This window comes from Anser cygnoides, chromosome 35 (assembly GCF_040182565.1).
Source record: "Anser cygnoides isolate HZ-2024a breed goose chromosome 35, Taihu_goose_T2T_genome, whole genome shotgun sequence".
Lineage (NCBI taxonomy): Eukaryota > Metazoa > Chordata > Aves > Anseriformes > Anatidae > Anser > Anser cygnoides.
In genome coordinates, this window is record NC_089907.1 from 1,323,318 (window position 1) to 1,341,729 (window position 18,412).

The window sequence follows — 18,412 nt, forward strand, 5'->3', positions numbered from 1 at the left end:
GGAGGGGAAGGGGTGGCAGGATGCTTCAGGAACTGGCCTGGGAAGAGGCAGGAGAAACACAGGAATGGGTTGGGGCTGCAGGAACCGAAAAAAAAAAGTAGAGTCCTGGGAGCTCCTGTGCTTTGAACTCTGCCCTGCACAGGGCTCCTGTGCTGGGGCACAAGCCTTGCTGGCACCCGCGGGTCTCAGCCTGCTGCTGAGCGCCAGTGTGCAGCACAGGGGCTGCAGCAGCTCTCCACGCTCCTCTCCCCTCTGCTTGCACTGCTTGCAGACCCCAGAGCAAGGGATGTGGTCACCGTGTGCTGCCGGCCATTGCAGGCCACCTTTGCCTCCTAGTTTGGGGTTGATCTTTGCTCTGTGCCTGGTGCTGAGCATGAGCAGCCTGTGGGGGCTCTTTGTTTCCTCCTCTGGAGAACACCAAGGCGCAGCAGCAGCAGGCCTGTGGCAAATAAAGTTTTGCACAGGAAGATGGAGTCTGGCAGTGGCATTTCCTGGGTGCTTTCTGTCCTCAGGCTTTGCTGCCTGGGAAGGCGTCTTGCAGCACACCGTCTCCTTGGTGCCTGAGCCTCCCCTGTGGCAGCTCCATGCTGTTCCCTCAGGCCCTGTCGCTGGCCCCAGAGAGCAGAGACCGGCACCTGTCCCTCCGTTCCCCTCATCAGGAAGCTGTGGGCCACCGCAAGGCCTCCCCTGCGTCTCCTCTGCTCTAGGCTCAACAAGCCAGGCGCCTTCAGCCGCTCCTCACACCCCTTGCCCTGCAGAGCCTTCGCCGTCCTCGTAGCCCTCCCTTGGAGGCTCTCGCACAGTTTCACGCCCTTCGTCTGCTGTGGTGCCCACAGCTGCACGCAGTGCTCGAGGCGAGGCAGCAGCAGGCCAAGCAGAGCGGGACGATCCCTTCCCTCGGCCGGCCAGCAGTGCCGTGCCTGAGGCACCCCAGGGCACCCTTGGCCCTTTGGGCTGCCAGGGCCCGCTGCTGGCTCACACCCAACTTGCCGTCGGCCACAACCCCCAGCTCCCGTTCTGGGGGCTGCTCTCCAGCCTCTCGCCCCCCACGCTGTACGTACAGCCGGGGCTGCCCCTGCCCGGGGACAGGGCCCGGCACTTGCTCTTGTTAAACTTCCTGCAGGCGGTGGCTGCCCAGCTCTCCCCTTTGGCCAGATCCCTCTGCAAGGCCTCTCCACCTTCAACAGAGTCAGCAGCTCCTCCCAGTTCAGTGTCAGCCACAAACTCACTCAGGTTTGCTTCCAGTCCCGCATCCAGGTCATTTATGTGACCACTGAAGAGACCTGACCCCAAAATGGAGCCCTGCAGAGCCCCACTCGTGACTGGCCACCAGCCTGATGTTGCCTCGTTTACCAGAAGCCTTGGAGCCTGACACAGCAGCCAAATGTTCACCGATCATATTGTGAATTCCATGGAGCATTTATCTGGGTCTATGCTGGACTTTTGGTCCAGATGGATACGGTAAGAAAACATTTAGAAAGCGTTACTGTAATCCAAGAAGAACATATCAACTATCACCCCTTGGCCCACGAGGAGGCTGACCTTGTCATAGAAAGGAAATTAAGTTCATTGAACAGGACTTTCCCCTCACAAACCCGTGTGTGCTGTGACCAGTGACTGCATTGGCCTTCCAGTGTTTTTCACTTACTCCTGGAGCCCTTCCAAGGCATTGATGAAAGAGGCAAATAAGGCATTAGAATTCTCAGCTTTTTCTGCGTCCCTATTTGTGAGGTGACAATCCTCATTAAGTAACAGTCAAATATATTCTCTGGTCCTCCTTTCGCTCTTATTTTTAAAAACTACTTTTTAATGCCCCTCAGAGTACTCTCCAGCTTTAACTCGAACTGAGCTTTGGACATATGAATTTTCTGCCTGCAAAGGCAAACAGCATCTCTGTAGTCCTCCAATGTTGCCCGACCTCGCTTCCAGTGAACATAAACTTTCCTTATCCACCTAAGCTCTTCAAGAAGACCCCTGCCCCACTGGGCCAACCCTCTCCTGCGACTGCTTGACTTTAGCAGGGAGGGGGACTGGCTCTTTGCCTTCAGCACCCTGGGCAAAAGGTGGCACCTCCAGGCTCAGCACCCAGCTGCGCCCCATTCCCTGCAGCCTCTCCACATTTTCCCAGTGCTCACAGTTTGATTCCTCCTTAGATGGGTGGAGATGAACGAGCTCAGATAGTGCCTTAACCTGGAGGTCTGGAGAGGCCTCTGCTGGGGACAAGCCCCTTGTGCTTGCTGAAGGCCCTGGGCTGGGCACCGACCTGCAATGGGATGGTGGTGCCAGCCCTGCAGAGCTCAACAGACACTTGTCTCCATTGCCCCAGGAGCAGAGCTGCTCCCAGAGGGTTATTGGAGGCAGGAACTGGGCAAAGGTTGGGGAAGCTGGGTGTAGTATTCTACGTTCTGCAGCTCTGCTGGGTGCCGTGAGGGACGTCTATCTTGGTGGGGCTCCCTTGCAGAAGAACCCCTGGGGACCGCCTGCTCTGTCCCCTACCCCATGATAAGCGCAGGCTCTGCGCCCTGCCCAAGGTGCTGCTGGCTGTGGCTCCTCGTGTGCGGGCCCAAGGGGACTCCTTCCCCATCCGCCTGTGGTTCCTGCAGCTCCTTGGTCCCCTCTTTCTTCTGCTCCAGCTTCTGCCACCAGCTCCTGCTCCCGCTGCAGCACAGATGGGGCTCCCCTGGGGCTGCGGCTGCCACAGCCTCACCGGCCATGCCAGGGGCCTCCTGACTTCCCTCGTCACTCTGCTCCTCCTCCGCCTGGGCTCAGGTAGGATCCTGCAGGGCTGCTGGGGGCTCTCCCTCCTGGGCCTGGCAGACGTGCTGCCATGGGGCAGGGGAGCAGCTGTGGGGCTGGGGGGACCCGAGCCCACAGCTCAGCCCTAGGTAGGTTTTGCTTTCCCTTTGTTTCTTTCACGCAGTATGGGTGCTGCTGTGGCTGCCCTTTCTGTCTCTTCTTCACCTGCCCAAATGCTACAGAGAGGGCTCCCACTCCCAGCACACCTCCTTCTCCTGCACATCCTCCCTCTCCCTCTCACATTTCCCCGGTGGTTTCCCATGGGACACGGGGGATGCAGCATGCACCAACTCACGCACAGCTCGCCCTTTGTCAGTCACTGCCCATAAATTTACAATGGCAAATTCTCACTGCCTCTCTGTGCCCTTCTCCATTGCCCAGCCCAGCTCAGAGTGGAGGGACCAGACCATCCTCTCACTGCCACCGTGGGGCAGGATGTCGTGCTGCCCTGCCACTTGTCCCCTCGCAAGGATGCTCGCAGCTTGGATATCAGGTGGATCCGGGATGATTTGTCTGAGACAGTGCACCACTACCGCAATGGAGAGGACCTGTACGGGGAGCAGATGGGGTCATATGCCGGGAGGACAGAGTTGGCCAGAGATGGTCTCTCTGCTGGAAGCCTGGACTTGCGAATCACGGGGCTGAGACCCTCGGATGATGGCCAGTACGTCTGCACTGTGAAAAATGCTGATGCTTATGACGAAGCAATGGTGGATCTGGAGGTGTCAGGTTAGTGGTTCGAGTGACGCTTCAAGGAGATGGTGCAGATGTCCCTGGATTTGTGTATCAGCCCAGGCCTCTGTCCCATCTGCACGGCCATCGACAAGGCCTTTCAAGGTCTTGAGTCTGATGGGGCTTCTAATATTTAGTACGTGAATGCTTCTCCAGGAACGAGCTTACGCATACCCTTGCAGGCTTTTTATTGAGAAAGAATGACATGGTTTTATTCAGTCTCAGTGGCCTCTTTGAACTCCATCCCCATGATGTTCACAGGGCAATGGGCACAGACAGCTGAGCAGCTCCTTCAGCTGTGCCTACCATGGGAACAAACAAAAAAAACTGGAGCAGGGATGAGTCCTTTGACCTCTGCTTTCTTTTGGTTTTTGTCCTGGGAGAGACCTGAGACATTGTCTGGAAGTCTCAGGGCTTCTTGAACTAGCACGACTCGGTGCAGAGACACTGCCTGAAGGTGCTGAAGCTCGGCACCTGGGTTTTATGGGTGATTTGGGGCTACTTGCATTGTGTAGCCCTGCTGTCTGGTTCTGGCACAGGTCGGGGTGGTTTTGGGGTGAGGGTGGTTGCATAGATTGCCCAGTCCCAGGGCCTCTGGGGTTGTGGCTGGTCTGTGCTGTGTCTGACATGGGAGCAGATGGGGTCTTTGCCTTGAAATGAATCCCTCCCCAAGTCAAGACCCAGCTGCAGCCTCTTCCCCCAGCCACAGGCACTGACCCCCACCTCTCCCTGGGGGGCTACGAGGCCGGAGGCGTCCGCGTGCTGTGTCGATCGGCCGGCTGGTACCCGCTGCCACAGCTGCTGTGGAGGGATGCTCGCGGGCAGCATCTGCCCTCGGTCTCCCAGACACATTCCCAGGACCAGGAGGGGCTCTTTGAAATCGAAGGTGCCGTCATCATGACCGGGAGCGTGGAGGGGCCCTTGTCCTGCGTGGTCAGGAGCAGCCGCCTCCAGCAGGAGAAGAAATTTTCCCTACACATCGCAGGTACAAATAGCGCAGCCAGGTTGAGGTGTTCCTGGCCCTTGCACTTGTCCTGAGCCAGGAGAAGTCTGGATCTGGCTTTTCCACCCAGGGGTATGGAAACAGAGCCCTTTTCCTGGTGCCTTTTCTCAGCTGCCTTCTTCCTCAACGCCCAGCCCTTCATAGTGGCTCTGGTTCTGGTCCCTGTGCTTTTTGCGGTGTTCATTGGCTTTGGTGTTTATCTCTTTCTAAAGAAAGGTAAGCTGGCAGCGCAGGGATGGAGCAGAGGGAGGTGTTCTGCAGGGACCCGCGTGGGTCTGGAGCGGGGCTGAGCCCTGGCCCAGGGAGGTGCGTAGGAGGAGGAAGGGAATGTTCTCCTGGGGATCCCAAAGGCCTTAGGATCCTCTTGGGCCTCTGCCTTGGGCAACGAAGGCAGGGGAGAAGGCAAGGGGCCTTGGGTGGGAGGCCAGGGAGCATGGGTGCAGCGTGGGGCTGGTGGGAAGGCCCAGACCCCCTGCAGATGTTCCCACCGAGCAACCAAGCTGCTCTGCTGACCTCCTGTTCCTCCGCCTTTGCTTTTCAGTGGCACAGATCCGAGAGCTGGGTGAGTCCTTGCAGTCCCTGCCCCAGCCCCTGGGGAAGTGGTGTCCCTGCGGGAGGGACTGGTCTGAGTGGGCTGTGGGGGCTTGTGTGCTGGTGGCTCGGGGGTGCTGGAGGAGCAGCTGGAGCCTGACGGGGGAGTGGGGAGTGCTGGGGCTGGGGCTGCCCTGGGCACGGGACACGGCCGGGATGGCTGAAAGGAACGGGGATCAAGGTGGGGATGGGGAGCAAGCTGCAGGGCTGCCCCGCTCTGCACTGATGCTTCTGGAACAGGGACATTCTCCAGCAATCCGTTCTTGACTTCTGTAAGGGCTTCAGTAGCACAGAGATAAAAGCTGCGTAAGTGTCTGTCCTTACAATTCCACTTACAAGAGCATTGCAAATAGCTGGGCCACAATGACTATATGTGTGGTCCCACCTCGGAGCAAGGCAGGATTTTCCCAGTCATGGGATGTGTTCAGGGTCTACCATGGGCTGAGCAACTCTCCCCTCTGATCATGCATTACTTTTGTTTTCCTTTTCAGAGGAACAAGCTACGGAGCTGGGTGAGTGTCCCCGTGCTTGGGCCCCAGGGAACGCCAAGGCGATGTGCAGGGGAGGGTGGGCAGCTGGGACAGAGCAGCCCAGCCCTCACCCTGCCCACACCCACTGGGCACCAGCCGTGGGCTGTGACCAGCTCTCCCCTCTCATTCCAGCGTGGAGAAAATGTTTGCTGCCTGAAAATACAGGTAGGTGTGCACTGGGTTGCCCTCTGCGGTGCTTTTCCTGCCCTTGCAGGGGCATGTTCAGGAGCCAAGAGGTGCCCCATCTCCTGCCCCGTGGGGCAGCTCCTGGTCCCGAGCTGGGGAAAGCCTGCCCAGGGCTGAGCTCTGCCCCTGATGGCCTGGCTCCTTCTGTCCCTGCAGTGAAGGTGACCCTGGATCCGCGCACGGCTCATCCCCTGCTTGTTCTGTCAGAGGACCACAGGAGTGTGAGACGAGAAAGTAAAACCCAGCAGGTGCCTTACAGTCAGGACAGATTCAAATATTGGTGCTGCGTGCTAGGCCATGAGGAGTTCAGGGAGGGGAGGCACTGCTGGGAGGTGGAGGGGGAGTTCAAGGGGGAGTTGGAAAATGAATCCTGGTGGGCTGTGGGGGTGACCAGGGCATCTGTGAAGAGGAAGGGGGAGATCAACATGAGCCCTGAAAAAGGGATCTGGGCATTGATGTACCAACAAGGACAGATCATGTCTCTCACATCTCCTCCCACCCCCTTGTCCCTGTCCCCTGTACCCACGAGGATCTGGGTCTGTCTGGACTGTACCCAGCAGCAGGTGTCTTTTATCAATGCTGACAATGGGGTCGAGATCTTCACTTTCACAGCAGCCTCCTTCAATGGGGAGAGCATCCGCCCCTGGTTCCGCCTGGAGACACAGGGAATTCAGCTGTGCCTGAGGGACAGCACCCCCCAGACCCTGTCCCCAGCCCTGAGGGGCTCCTGCCCTTCTCCAGCCACTCCTGCATCACCTCCCCTTGATCCTGCAGCAGCAGCACAGGAATGAGGGTCAATGGGGCCAGGGACTGCCCTGTGCTCCTCCCTGCAACTGGAGGAGGGCTGGGATGCTGCAAGCTAGGGCCAGGCCCCTTGCAGCCCCTGGGCTCTGCCCTGCACACGGCTCCTGTGCTGGTGCACAAGCCTTGCTGGCACCCGTGGGTCTCAGCCTGCCGCTGAACTCCAGCAGGTAGCACAGGGGCTGCAGCAGCTCTCCACGCTCCTCTCCCATCTGCTTGCACTGCTTGCAGACCCCAGTGCAAGGGATGTGGTCACCGTGTGCTGCCGGCCATTGCAGGCCACCTTTGCCTCCTAGTTTGGGGTTGATCTGTGCTATGTGCCTGGTGCTGAGCATGAGCAGGCTGTGGGGGCTCTTTGTTTCCTCCTCTGGAGAACACCAAGGCACAGCAGCAGCAGGACTGCGGCAAATAAAGTTTTGCACAGGAAGATGGAGTCTGGCAGTGGCATTTCCTGGGTGCTTTCTGTCCTGAGGCTTTGCTGCCTGGGAGGGCGTCTTGCAGCAGACCGTCTCCTTGGTGTTTGTCCTGGGAATCAGAGCCAGAGGAACATAAGCTCCATCTGCCCCCGGTTCCCCAGCTGATGCCTGGGACCCACTTGTCCCACCTGGGTGTGGTACTTTTACTTGGGAGGGCAGCCAAGCTCCACCTCAGCTGCTCTCTCACTCCCCCTTCTCAAAGGGAAAGGAGGAGAAAATACAATGCAAAGGGTTTCAACGGTTGAGGATGGGGAGATCAGTTAAAAATTATCGTGACGGGCAAAACAGACTCAGAGTAGAGAGATAATAAAATTTATGGCCTATTACCAACAGCCTAGAGAAGTGAGAAAAAAAAGGAAAGGCACCCAAAACACCTTCCCCCCATCTACCTTCTTTCACATTCTCCCCCCTGAGGGGCACAGGGGAATGGGGGCTGCGGTCAGTCCCTGACACTTCGTCTCCGCCACTCCTTCTTGGTCACTCTCTGCCCCTGCTCCATGTGGGGTCCCTCCGATGGGATGCCATCCTTCCCAAACTGACCCTGTGTGGACTGCCCACAGGCAGCAACTCTTCAAGAACTGCTCCAATATGGGTCCGTACCACGGTGTCCATCCATCAGGAGCACACTGCTCCAACCTGGGTCCCTCACAGGCAGCAGCTCCCCCCAGACCCTCTGCTCCTGCCTGGGCTCCTCTCCATGGACTGCAGCTCCAGCCTGGAATCTGCTCCAGCAGGGGTTCTCCACAGGCCGCAGCCTCCTTCAGGGCAGATCCACCTGCTCCACCATGGTCTACTCCATGGGCTGCAGCATGGAACCCTGCTCCACCACGGGCCTCACCACAGGCTGCAGGGGACTTCTGCTCCAGTGCCTGGAGTACCTCCTGCCCACCTTCTTCACTGATCTTGGTGTCTGCAGGGCTGTTTCTCACTCCTCTCTCTCTCTTGCAGCTGGTGTTGAGCAGAAGGGTTTTTATTTTATTTTATTTTTTTTGTTCTTTTTAAAATATGCTCTCACAGAGGCACAAACAACATCATTTATTGACTTGGCTCTGGTCTGTGGCGGGGTCCTTATCTAACATGGGGCAGCTTCAGAATTCTTCTCGCAGAAGCCACCCCTATGGCCCCCTGCTACCAAAACATTGCCACATAAACACACTACACCTAGTGATTGCCCTTCCCTGGGGGCACCTGAAGAGCTTCCAACCTCCCAACACACAGGCTCTGCAGAGGCTGTGCCCACAGGGGGGCATGACCAGCTCTTGGATTTCCTCGAGGAAGGCCTGAGCCTCCCCTGTGGCAGCTCCATGCTGTTCCCTCGGGCCCTGTCGCTGGCCCCAGAGAGCAGAGACCGGCGCCTGCCCCTCCGCTCCCCTCATCAGGAAGCTGTGGGCCGCCGCGAGGCCTCCCCTGCGTCTCCTCTGCTCAGGGCTCAACAAGCCAAGCGCCTTCAGCCGCTCCTCACACCCCTTGCCCTGCAGAGCCTTCGCCGTCCTCGTAGCCCTCCCTTGGAGGCTCTCGCACAGTTTCACGCCCTTCGTCTGCTGTGCTGCCCACAGCTGCACGCAGTGCTCGAGGTGAGGCAGCAGCAGGCCGAGCAGAGCAGGACGATCCCTTCCCTCGGCCGGCCAGCAGTGCCGTGCCTGAGGCACCCCAGGGCACGCTTGGCCCTTTGGGCTGCCAGGGCCCGCTGCTGGCTCACACCCAACTTGCCGTCGGCCACAACCCCCAGCTCCCGTTCTGGGGGCTGCTCTCCAGCCTCTCGCCCCCCACGCTGTACGTACAGCCGGGGCTGCCCCTGCCCAGGGACATGGCCCAACACTTGCTCTTGTTAAATTTCCCACAGGCGGTGGCTTCCCAGCTCTCCCCTTTGGCCAGATCCCCCTGCAAGGCCTCTCCACCTTCGACAGAGTCAGCAGCTCGTCCCCGTTTACTGTCAGCCAGAAACACTCAGGTTTCCTTCCAGTCCCACATCCAGGTCATTTATGACCTGAAGAGACCTGACACCTGGCCCCAAAATAGAGCCCTGCAGAGCCCCACTCGTGACTGGCCATCAGACCTATTTACCAGAACCCTCGGAGCCTGACTTATCAGCCAATTGTTCACCCATTTTATTGTGCATTTGTCTGGGTCTGTGCTGGACATTTGATCCAGATGGATATGGTCAGAAACCACGCTGAAATCTTTAGTGAAATCCAAAAAGATCACCTCATCTGGCTCCCCTTGGTCAACTAGGTGGGTGACCTTGTCATAAAAAGGAAATTAAGTTTGTTGAACAGGACTTTCCCCTCGTGAATCCATGTGTGCTGTGACCAGTGACCTCACTGTTCCTCAGCTATTTTTCACTCACTTCCAGAGCAATCTCTGTAACTTTACCAGGCATTGCCATGAGACTGGCAGGCCTATAATTCCCAGGGTCTTCTTTGCTGCCCTTCTTGGAAACTGGGGCAACGTCTGACACCTTAAATTCCAAGACCAAAGACCCTTAGGATAGAATTTGGAGAGTTCTCAAGGTGACATTATGCACCTCTGCATTGTCCAAGTCCTCAGTGTTTGAGTCTGTCTTGGATGGGTGGAGATGAACAAGCTCAGACACTGACTTTCCCTGGTGGTCTGGAGATGCCCCTGATGGGGACAAGCCCCTTGTGCCCACTGAAGGCCCTGGGCTGGGCACCCAGCTGCGATGGGATGGTGGTGCCAGCCCTGCAGAGCTCAACAGGCACCTGTCCCCTACCTGTCCCCTACTACCCCAGGGCAGAGCTCTTCCAAGAGGGTTATTGCAGCAAGGAACTGGGCAAAGGCTGGGGAAGCTGGGTGTAGTATTCTAGGTTCTGCAGTTCTGCTGGGTGTGGTGAGGGATGTCTATCTTGGTGGGGCTCCCTTGGAGAAGAACCCCTGGGGACCGCCTGCTGTGTCCCCCAGCCCGTGATAAGCACAGGCTCTGCGCCCTGCCCAAGGTGCTGCTGGCTGTGGCTCCTTGTGCCCGGGCCCAAGGGGACTCCTTCCCCATCCGCCTGCAGTGCCTGCAGCCCCTCGGTCCCCTCTGTCTTCTGTTCCAGGTCCAGACCCCAGCTCCTGCTCCCGCTGCAGCACAGATGGGGCTCCCCTGGGGCTGTGGCCGCCCCAGCCTCACCGGCCATGCCTGGGGCCTCCTGACTTCCCTCGTCACTCTGCTCCTCCTCCAGCTGGGTTCAGGTAGGATCCTGCGGGGCTGCTGGGGGATCTCCCCCCTGGGCCTGGCAGACGTGCTGCCATAGGGCAGGGGAGACGCTGTGGGAAAGGGGAGACCCGAGCCCACAGCTCGGCCCAGTTGGGTTTCACTTTCCCTTTGGTTCTTTCATGCAATACGGGCGCTGCCTCGGCTGCCCTTTCTGGCTCTTCTTCACCTGCCTGAATGCTACAGAGAGGGCTCCCACTCCCAGCACACCTCCTTCTCCTGCACGTCCTCCCTCTCCCTCTCCCATTTCCCCAGTGGTTTTCCATGGGACACGGGGGATGCAGCATGCACCAACTCACACACAGCTCGCCCTTTGTCACTCACTGCCCATAAATTTACAATGACAAAATCTCACCGCCTCTCTGTGCCCTTCTCCATTGCCCAGCTCAGCTCAGAGTGGAGGGACCAGGCCAAGCTGTCACTGCCACCGTGGGGCAGGATGTCGTGCTGCCCTGCCACTTGTCCCCTCGCAAGGATGCTCGCACCTTGGATGTTAGGTGGATCCGGGACCAGTTCTCTGAGACGGTGCACCACTACCGCAAAGGGGAGGACCTGTACGGGGAGCAGATGGGGGCATATGCTGGGAGGACAGAGTTGGCCAGAGATGGTCTCTCTGCTGGAAGCCTGGACTTGCGAATCACAGCGTTGAGACCCTCGGATGATGGGCAGTACTTCTGCACTGTGAAAAATGCTGATGCTTATGACGAAGCAACGGTGGATCTGGAGGTGTCAGGTTAGTGGCTGAGGTAATACACCAGGAATTCCAAGGGAGAATTTATGTTTCTTTTTCCTGTCTCAGCTATTGAACACCATGGAACATGGACATTGAACTGGAGGTAGTATTTGGGAAGAGAGGTCCATAGACAGGATGCAGTTGTTAGCTTTCACTGGTATCTGCGCAGGCCATCCCTATGATGCTTTAAGGGCAGTGGGTACAGGCTGCTGAGCAGCTCCTTCAGCTGTGCCTACCATGGGAACAAACACCACATCTGAAGCAGGGAAGAGACCTCTGAGGAGCTGGACCTTTTTGGGGTTTGCTTTTTCTGCTGGGGGAGACCTGAGACATTGTCTGGAAGTCTCAGGGCTTCTTGAACTAGCACAACTCGGTGCAGAGACGCTGCCTGAAGGTGCTGAAGCTCGGCACCTGGGTTTTATGGGTGATTTGGGGCTACTGGCATTGTGCAGCCCTGCTGTCTGGTTCTGGCACAGGTCAGAGTGGTTTGGGGGTGTAGGGTGGGTACGTGGATTGCCCAGTCCCAGGGCCTCTGGGGTTGTGGCTGGTCTGTGCTGTGTCTGACATGGGAGCAGATGGGGTCTTTGCCCTGGAACTGAATCCGTCCCCAAGTCAAGCCTCAGCCGCGGTCTCTTCCCCCAGCTACAGGCACAGACCCCCACCTCTCCCTGGTGGGCTACGAGGCTGGAGGCGTCCGCGTGCTGTGTCGATCGGCCGGCTGGTACCCGCTGCCGCAGCTGCTGTGGAGGGATGCTCGCGGGCAGCATCTGCCCTCGGTCTCCCAGACACATTCCCAGGACCAGGAGGGGCTCTTTGAGATCAAAGGTGCCGTCATCGTGACCAGGAGCGTGGAGGGGCCCTTGTCCTGTGTGGTCAGGAGCAGCCGCCTCCAGCAGGAGCGGGAATCGTCCCTGAACATCGCAGGTACAAATAGCACAGCCAGGGTGAGGTGTTCCTGGCCCCTGCACTTGTCCTGAACCGGGAGAAGTCTGGGTCTTGCTTTTCCATCCACAGGCATGTAAACGCAGCCCTTTTCCTTGTGCCTTTTCTCAGCTCCCTTCTTCCTCAACGCCCAGCCCTTCATAGTGGTTCTGGTTCTGGTCCTCGTGCTTTTGGCTGTGTCCATTGGCCTCGGTGTTTATCTCTTTCGAAAGAAAGGTAAGCTGGCAGCGCAGGGATGGAGCGGAGGGAGGTGTTCTGCAGGGACCCGCGTGGGTCTGGAGCGGGGCTGAGCCCTGGCCCAGGGAGGTGCATAGGAGGAGGAAGGGAATGTTCTCCTGGGGATCCCAAAGGCCTTAGGATCCTCTTGGGCCTCTGCCTTGGGCAACGAAGGCAGGGGAGAAGGCAAGGGGCCTTGGGTGGGAGGCCAGGGAGCATGGGTGCAGCGTGGGGCTGGTGGGAAGGCCCAGACCCCCTGCAGATGTTCCCACCGAGCAACCAAGCTGCTCTGCTGACCTCCTGTTCCTCCGCCTTTGCTTTTCAGCGGCACAGAGCCAACAGCTGGGTGAGTCCTTGCAGTCCCTGCCCCCAGCCCCTGGGGAAGTGGTGTCCCTGCGGGAGGGACTGGGCTGGGTGGGCTGTGGGGGCTTGTGTGCTGGTGGCTCGGGGGTGCTGGAGGAGCAGCTGGAGCCTGACAGGGGAGTGGGGAGTGCTGGGGCTGGGGCTGCCCTGGGCACGGGACACGGCCGGGATGGCTGAAAGGAACGGGGATCAAGGTGGGGACGGGGAGCGAGCTGCGGGGCTGCCCCGCTCTGCACTGATGCTTCTGGGACAGGGACGTCCTCCACCCGTCCCCATTCCCTTCCACTTGTGTTTTGGTGGCACGGTGCAGAGAGCTGCACAAGTGTCTGTCATTACTGTTCCATGTGCAGAAACCTTGCTGAAAGCTGGGTCTTGCTGTTAGTCTGGTCCGTCTGAATCGCTGAGCAAGGTGCTCAGTTCCCATTCTACCCATCCCCATTCACTTCCATCAGTATTTTGTTGCACAGTGTTGAAAGCTGCAAAGTTGTCACTAACACGCTTTTTCCACAAAATTGTGCTTTGCTGACTATTAGTCTTTTCTCTGTTTGAGAGGAAGGCAGTGTTTTCTCACTCCAGAGAGAACAGGAATTTGGGTTTTTGCAAGGGATGACAAGTTGCTCCCTCTGACCATTAATTCCTTTTTCTTTTGTTTTCCAGAGAAACAAGCTGCAGAGCTGGGTAAGTCTCACTCTCAAAATAGAAAAAAAAATATAGAAAATGTCATAGCAAGAGCTATGGGGTCAGAAACTATGCCCTCTGATCATGTTTTCCTTTTCTCTTTCTTTGCAGCGAACGAACGTGCAACGCTTGGTGAGTCTCTCTCCCTAACTAAGGGAAAGTGGTGTCTTCCACCTGCCCAGCTGAAAGCAGCCATGGGCTGAGCAGCTCTTCCCTCTCATCAGGCATTTATTTTGCTTTCCTTTTCAGAGAAACAAGCTGCAGAGCTGGGTGAGTGTCCCCATGCTTGGGCCCCAGGGCAACACCAAGGCAATGTGCAGGGGAGGGTGGGCAGCTGGGACAGAGCAGCCCAGGGCAGGACCCTCACCCTGCCCACACCCACTGGGCAGCGGCCATGGGCTGTGACCAGCTCTCCCCTCTCCTTCCAGCATGGAGAAAGTTTCTGCTGCCTCAAAATACAGGTAGGTGTTCACTCGGTTGCCCTCGGCAGTGCTTCTCCTGCCCTTGCTGGGGCATGTTCAGGAGCCAAGAGGTGCCCCATCTCGTGCCCCGTGGGGCAGCTCCTGGCCCCGAGCTGGGGAAAGCCTGCCCAGGGCTGAGCTCTGCCCCTGATGGCCTGGCTCCTTCTGTCCCTGCAGTGAAGGTGACCCTGGATCCGTGCACGGCTCATCCCCAGCTCATCCTGTCGGAGGACAACAGGAGAGTAAGATTTCAAAGTGAACAGCAGCAGTTACCCTACAGCTTAGACAGATTTGACAGTTGGTGCTGCGTGCTGGGCCATGAGGAGTTCGAAGAGGGGAGGCACTGCTGGTTGGTGGAGGTGGAGGGCAAGCTGGAAAAGTATTTTTGGTGGGGTGTGGGGGTGGCCTGGGCTTCTGTGACCAAGAATGGGTTTTACAAAATGACTCCTGAAGAAGGGATCTGGGCTGTGCGGTACCAACAAGGGCAACTCAAATCTCTGACATTACCTCGCACCCCCTTGTCCCTGTCCCCTGTCCCCACGAGGATCTGGGTCTGTCTGGACTGTACCCAGCAGCAGGTGTCTTTTATCAACGCTGACAACGGGGTCGAGATCTTTAAGTTCATGGCAGCCAACTTCAATAAAAAGCCCATCCGCCCCTGGTTTCTGTTGTGGACACAGGGAATTCAGCTGTGCCTGAGGGACAGCACCCCTCAGACCCTGTCCCCAGCCCTGGGGGACTCCTGTCCTTCTCCAGCCACTCCTGCATCACCTCTCCTTGGTCCTGCAGGAGCAGCACAGGAATGAGGGGCAGTGGGGCCAGGGGCTGCCCCATGTTCCTCCCTGCTGCTGGAGGAGGGCTGGGATGCTGCAAGCAGGGGCCAGGCCCCTTGCAGGCCCCGGGCTCTGCCCTGCACAGGGCTCCTGTGCTGGGGCACAAGTCCTGCTGGCACCCGTGGGTCTCAGCGTGCCTCTGAGCCCCAGTGGGCAGTACAGGGGTTGCAGGAGCTCTCCACACTCCTCTACCCTCTGCTTGCACTGCTTGCAGACCCGCAGTGCAAGGGATGTGGTCACCGTGTGCTGCCGGCCATTGCAGGCCACCTTTGCCTCCTAGTTTGGGGTTGATCTTTGCTATGTGCCTGGCGCTGAGCATAATCAGCCTGTGGGAGGCTCTTTGTTTCCTCCTCTGGAGCGCACCCATGCAACACGCAATAGTAGCAAGGCTGTGGCAAATAAAGTTTTGCACAGGAAGATGGAGTCTGGCAGTGGCATTTCCTGGGTGCTTCTGTCCTCAGACTTTGCTGCCTGGGAAGGCGTCTTGCAGCAGACCGTCTCCTTGGTGTTTGTCCTGGGAGTCAGAGCCAGGAGGAACCTAAGCTCCAGCTGCCCCCAGTTCCCCATCTGGTGCCTGGGACCCACTTGTCCCAGCTGGGTCATTGGCCTGCCCTGGGGCCACCCAAAGAGCTTCCAGCCTCCCATCACACAGGCTCTGCAGAGGCTGTGCGCACAGGGGAGCATCACTGGCTCTTGGAAGTCCTCCAGGCAGAGGCAGCAGGTGGTCTCAGCCTTCAGCCATAGATCACAGAATCATTCAAGCTGGAAAAAACCTCTAAGGTCATCACTGCTATGCCACTGTTGTGCCTGCAAAATCCCTTTCAAATATGCAAGGATAGTATCACTTTCCACTGCAAAAACACCTTCTACTGCAAAAACACATCTTTGTTTCTCACATCTGGTCCAACCACCTCTCTGCCACCAATATCACCCACTAAACCGTGTCCCTAAGCACCACGTCCAACCTTTCCTTAAACACCCCCAGGGACAGTGACTCCACCACCCCCCAGGACAACCTGTTCCAATGCCTAACCATTCTTTCTGAGAAGAAATTTCTCCACCCCTGGCTCACGTCTCCTTGGTCCTGCAGGAGCAGGGCAAGAATGAGGGGCAGTGGGGCCAGAGGCTGCCCCGCACACCTCCCTGCACCCCGAGACCTGTGGCAGCTGGTGGGGGGCACTCAGACTTCAGGCACGCCTTTGCTTCATGTTTGCAAACCCCATTTGTGGGTTCCAGTTTTCCATTCCTAACTCCATTTATGAATTTGGCTTTGTGAGTGAAAGCACGAATTATTTAGCATGGATTTAGATGTAAAAGTATTATTAATACTCCTTGTAATTAAATAAATCAACTTCTGAACATGGAAATTCCAAGTGTGGGAATATTTTAAATCACTACAAAGGAAGCCGAGGCGATCGCCTCCGGGGCAGATGGGTCCTGCAGCGGAGTGGGGGATTGAGACATGCAGGGGTTTCCCTTCATCGAGGCTATTCGAGGCAGCCGAGGGAGCTGCTAGGACTCAGCAGCCCTCGCGAGGCCAGCTGATGAGGCATGGGCAGATCCAGAAGCCCCCTCTCTGTCGTACAAAGGCAGCCTCTTGGGGAGAGCGAGAGTCCAGGAGCGCGGTGAACGGAGCATGGCGCGTAGGTCAGGGCATGGCGTGGCAGTGCTTGCAGGCAGGGTGAGCAGGGAGGTCGAGCAGGGTCGGTCATATCTCTGTTCTGGGAAGGACCTTCTACTGAAGAAATGGTGTCCACTCGCCAAGTCTGCCGGTCTGCAGCTGAAACCCAAATGGGGGGGCTGCAACCTCCCTGGGTAGATGCCTCCCACAAACAGACCTCCTGAGGATGGGAAGAGCAGCCCAGACCCTCACTTCCAGGGAGCTCCAGTCTCTGGAGGTCTCCTTAGTGCCTGAAGGCAGAGGTGGATGTCATGGGTGCAAGTGTGCCCACAGCTGGGTGAGCTCTTCAAACAGGTGGCTCAGCTACAAGAGGAGCTCACCAGGCAACATAGCATTCGGGAATCTGAGCAGGAGACTGATAAATGGTATTATGCGCTGACACGGGCCGAGCAACAGCCCTGCCTTAAGTCCAGGCAAGGGGTAGGGAGACAAGCGTGCAGCCCAAAACAAGCACATTTGAAGAATCGCAGGAAAAGGAGAGTGGACCCTCGTCTCTGATCGGAACTGGAGGAGAGTCTCCCAACTGCCCCTGAAGTGCCGCTATGCAACAGATACGAGGTTCTAAGGCAGGAGAGAGGAGACTCTGGGAGAATTAGTAAAGACCTCAGAAAGATCAACCACAGGGAACTTGAAAAGGCCGACCACACAAAGTTGGCTCAGTCTCCCATCTGCATCAAAAGCAGTGCCACAAAGAAGGCACGAAGGGTCTTAGTCACTGGAGACTCCTCTCCGAGAGGCACCGAGGCTCCCATTTGCCATCCGGACAATCTCTCCAGAGAGGTTTTGCTGCCTGCCTGGGGCCCGTATTCACCATATTACAAAGAGGCTACGGAGTCTGGTGGGTCCCAAAGACTACCACCCCTTCCTGCTTTTTCAAGTAGGATCAGACGAAGCTGTAACAAGGAAATGCCGAAATATCAAAAAGGATTTTATGTCCCTTGGAAAGATGTTGAAGGGATCGGGAGTGCAAGCAGTGTTCTCCTCTGTCCTCCCAGTTTGTGAGTGGCACCCAGGAAGAAGGAGACGAACAGGCCAAGTGAATGATTGGCTGAGGGGCTGGTGTCATGCCCAAGGTTTTGGGTTCTGTGACATTGGACATGCTTTTGAGGGACTAGGCATGTTGACGTCAGATGGGGTGCAGCTGTCCAGGTGGAGCAAGAGTCTTCTGGGCAGTAAGCTGGCTGGGCTTATCAGGAGGGCTTTGAACTCGAGGCAGTGGGGAAAGGGGATGCACCTCTGAGTGAAGAAAGCATAGCTGAGAACACCATCACTCTAAGGAATGGCAGGGAAACACTTGTGACCTGTCCCAATACAACAGGAAGGGTTCTAGAAATGCAATGCGACCAACAGCCCAGCTGAAATGCCTCTACACCAATGTCCGCAACATGGGAAACAAGCAAGAGGAATTGGAAACCATGGTGAAATTAGACAAATATGACCTGATTGCTATCACAGAAACGTAGTTCTACTGGGGTCTACTACAGGCTGCCTGATCAAGGGGAGCCTGTGGATGAGGCCTTCTTGCTTCAACTACAAGAAGCATCGTGCTCGCACGCTCTCATCCTGATGGGGGATTTCAACCACCTGGATGTCTGCTGGGAAAACTACACAATAAGCTTTAAGCAATCCAGGAGATTCCTAGAGTGCGTTGAGGATAATTTCCTAGTCCGGATACTAGAGAAACCAACCTGAGGAGAAGCGTTACTTGACCTGGTGCTCACCAACACAGAAGAGCTCATTAAAGCGGTGAAGATTGGAGGCAATCTGGGCTGCAGTGACCATGCCATGGTTGAGTTTGTGATCTCAAGGAATATGGGCCTGGCAAAGAGCAAAGGCAGGACCCTGAACTTCCGAAGAGCAAACATCAGGCTATTTAAAGACCTAGTGGATGAGATCCCCTGGAACATCATCCTTAGGGACAAGGGAGCTGAGGAGAGCTGGAGACTCTTTAAGGATGTTCTCCTTAGAGCGCAAGAACTCTCCATCCCCCTGCGTAAAAAGGCGAGCAGGGAGGGCAGACAACTGGGATGGCTGAGTAAGGACCACGCAGGATCAGTTCGGGAAGGACGGCATCCCATGGGAGGAACCCCACGTGCAGCAGGAGCAGAGTGACTTGAGAAGGAGCAGTGGAGTTGAAGAGTCAGGGACTGACTGCAGTCCCCATTCCCAGACAGTG

General features: G+C 57.2%; 2 protein-coding genes across 4 annotated transcripts; both read left to right on the forward strand.

Moving 5' to 3' along the window:
* Window positions 1–1,082: 1,082 nt before the first annotated feature.
* LOC106049869 (butyrophilin subfamily 1 member A1-like) lies at window positions 1,083–7,655 on the forward strand. 3 transcript variants are annotated; one of them, XM_066986704.1, is made up of 9 exons: window positions 1,084–1,461; window positions 2,634–2,769; window positions 3,178–3,525; window positions 4,232–4,513; window positions 4,643–4,747; window positions 5,073–5,093; window positions 5,614–5,634; window positions 5,785–5,817; window positions 5,995–7,654. In XM_066986704.1, the coding sequence occupies exons 1-9, from the start codon at window positions 1,453–1,455 to the stop codon at window positions 6,627–6,629; spliced, it is 1,590 nt and encodes a 529-aa protein (XP_066842805.1). In that variant the 5' UTR covers window positions 1,084–1,452; the 3' UTR covers window positions 6,630–7,654. The 3 variants fall into 3 exon arrangements, with proteins under 3 accessions (XP_066842804.1, XP_066842806.1, XP_066842805.1); XM_066986703.1 differs by having other exon boundaries at window positions 1,083–1,461; window positions 5,614–5,817; window positions 5,995–7,655; XM_066986705.1 differs by lacking the exon at window positions 2,634–2,769 and having other exon boundaries at window positions 1,083–1,461; window positions 5,614–5,817; window positions 5,995–7,655.
* A 2,004-nt stretch (window positions 7,656–9,659) lies between these two features.
* Window positions 9,660–15,916, forward strand: LOC136788315 (butyrophilin subfamily 1 member A1-like). Its single transcript, XM_066986599.1, has 10 exons — window positions 9,660–10,307; window positions 10,715–11,062; window positions 11,705–11,986; window positions 12,116–12,289; window positions 12,546–12,634; window positions 13,117–13,261; window positions 13,373–13,393; window positions 13,511–13,531; window positions 13,690–13,722; window positions 13,900–15,916. The coding sequence occupies exons 1-10, from the start codon at window positions 9,971–9,973 to the stop codon at window positions 14,526–14,528; spliced, it is 2,079 nt and encodes a 692-aa protein (XP_066842700.1). The 5' UTR covers window positions 9,660–9,970; the 3' UTR covers window positions 14,529–15,916.
* Window positions 15,917–18,412: the final 2,496 nt, after the last annotated feature.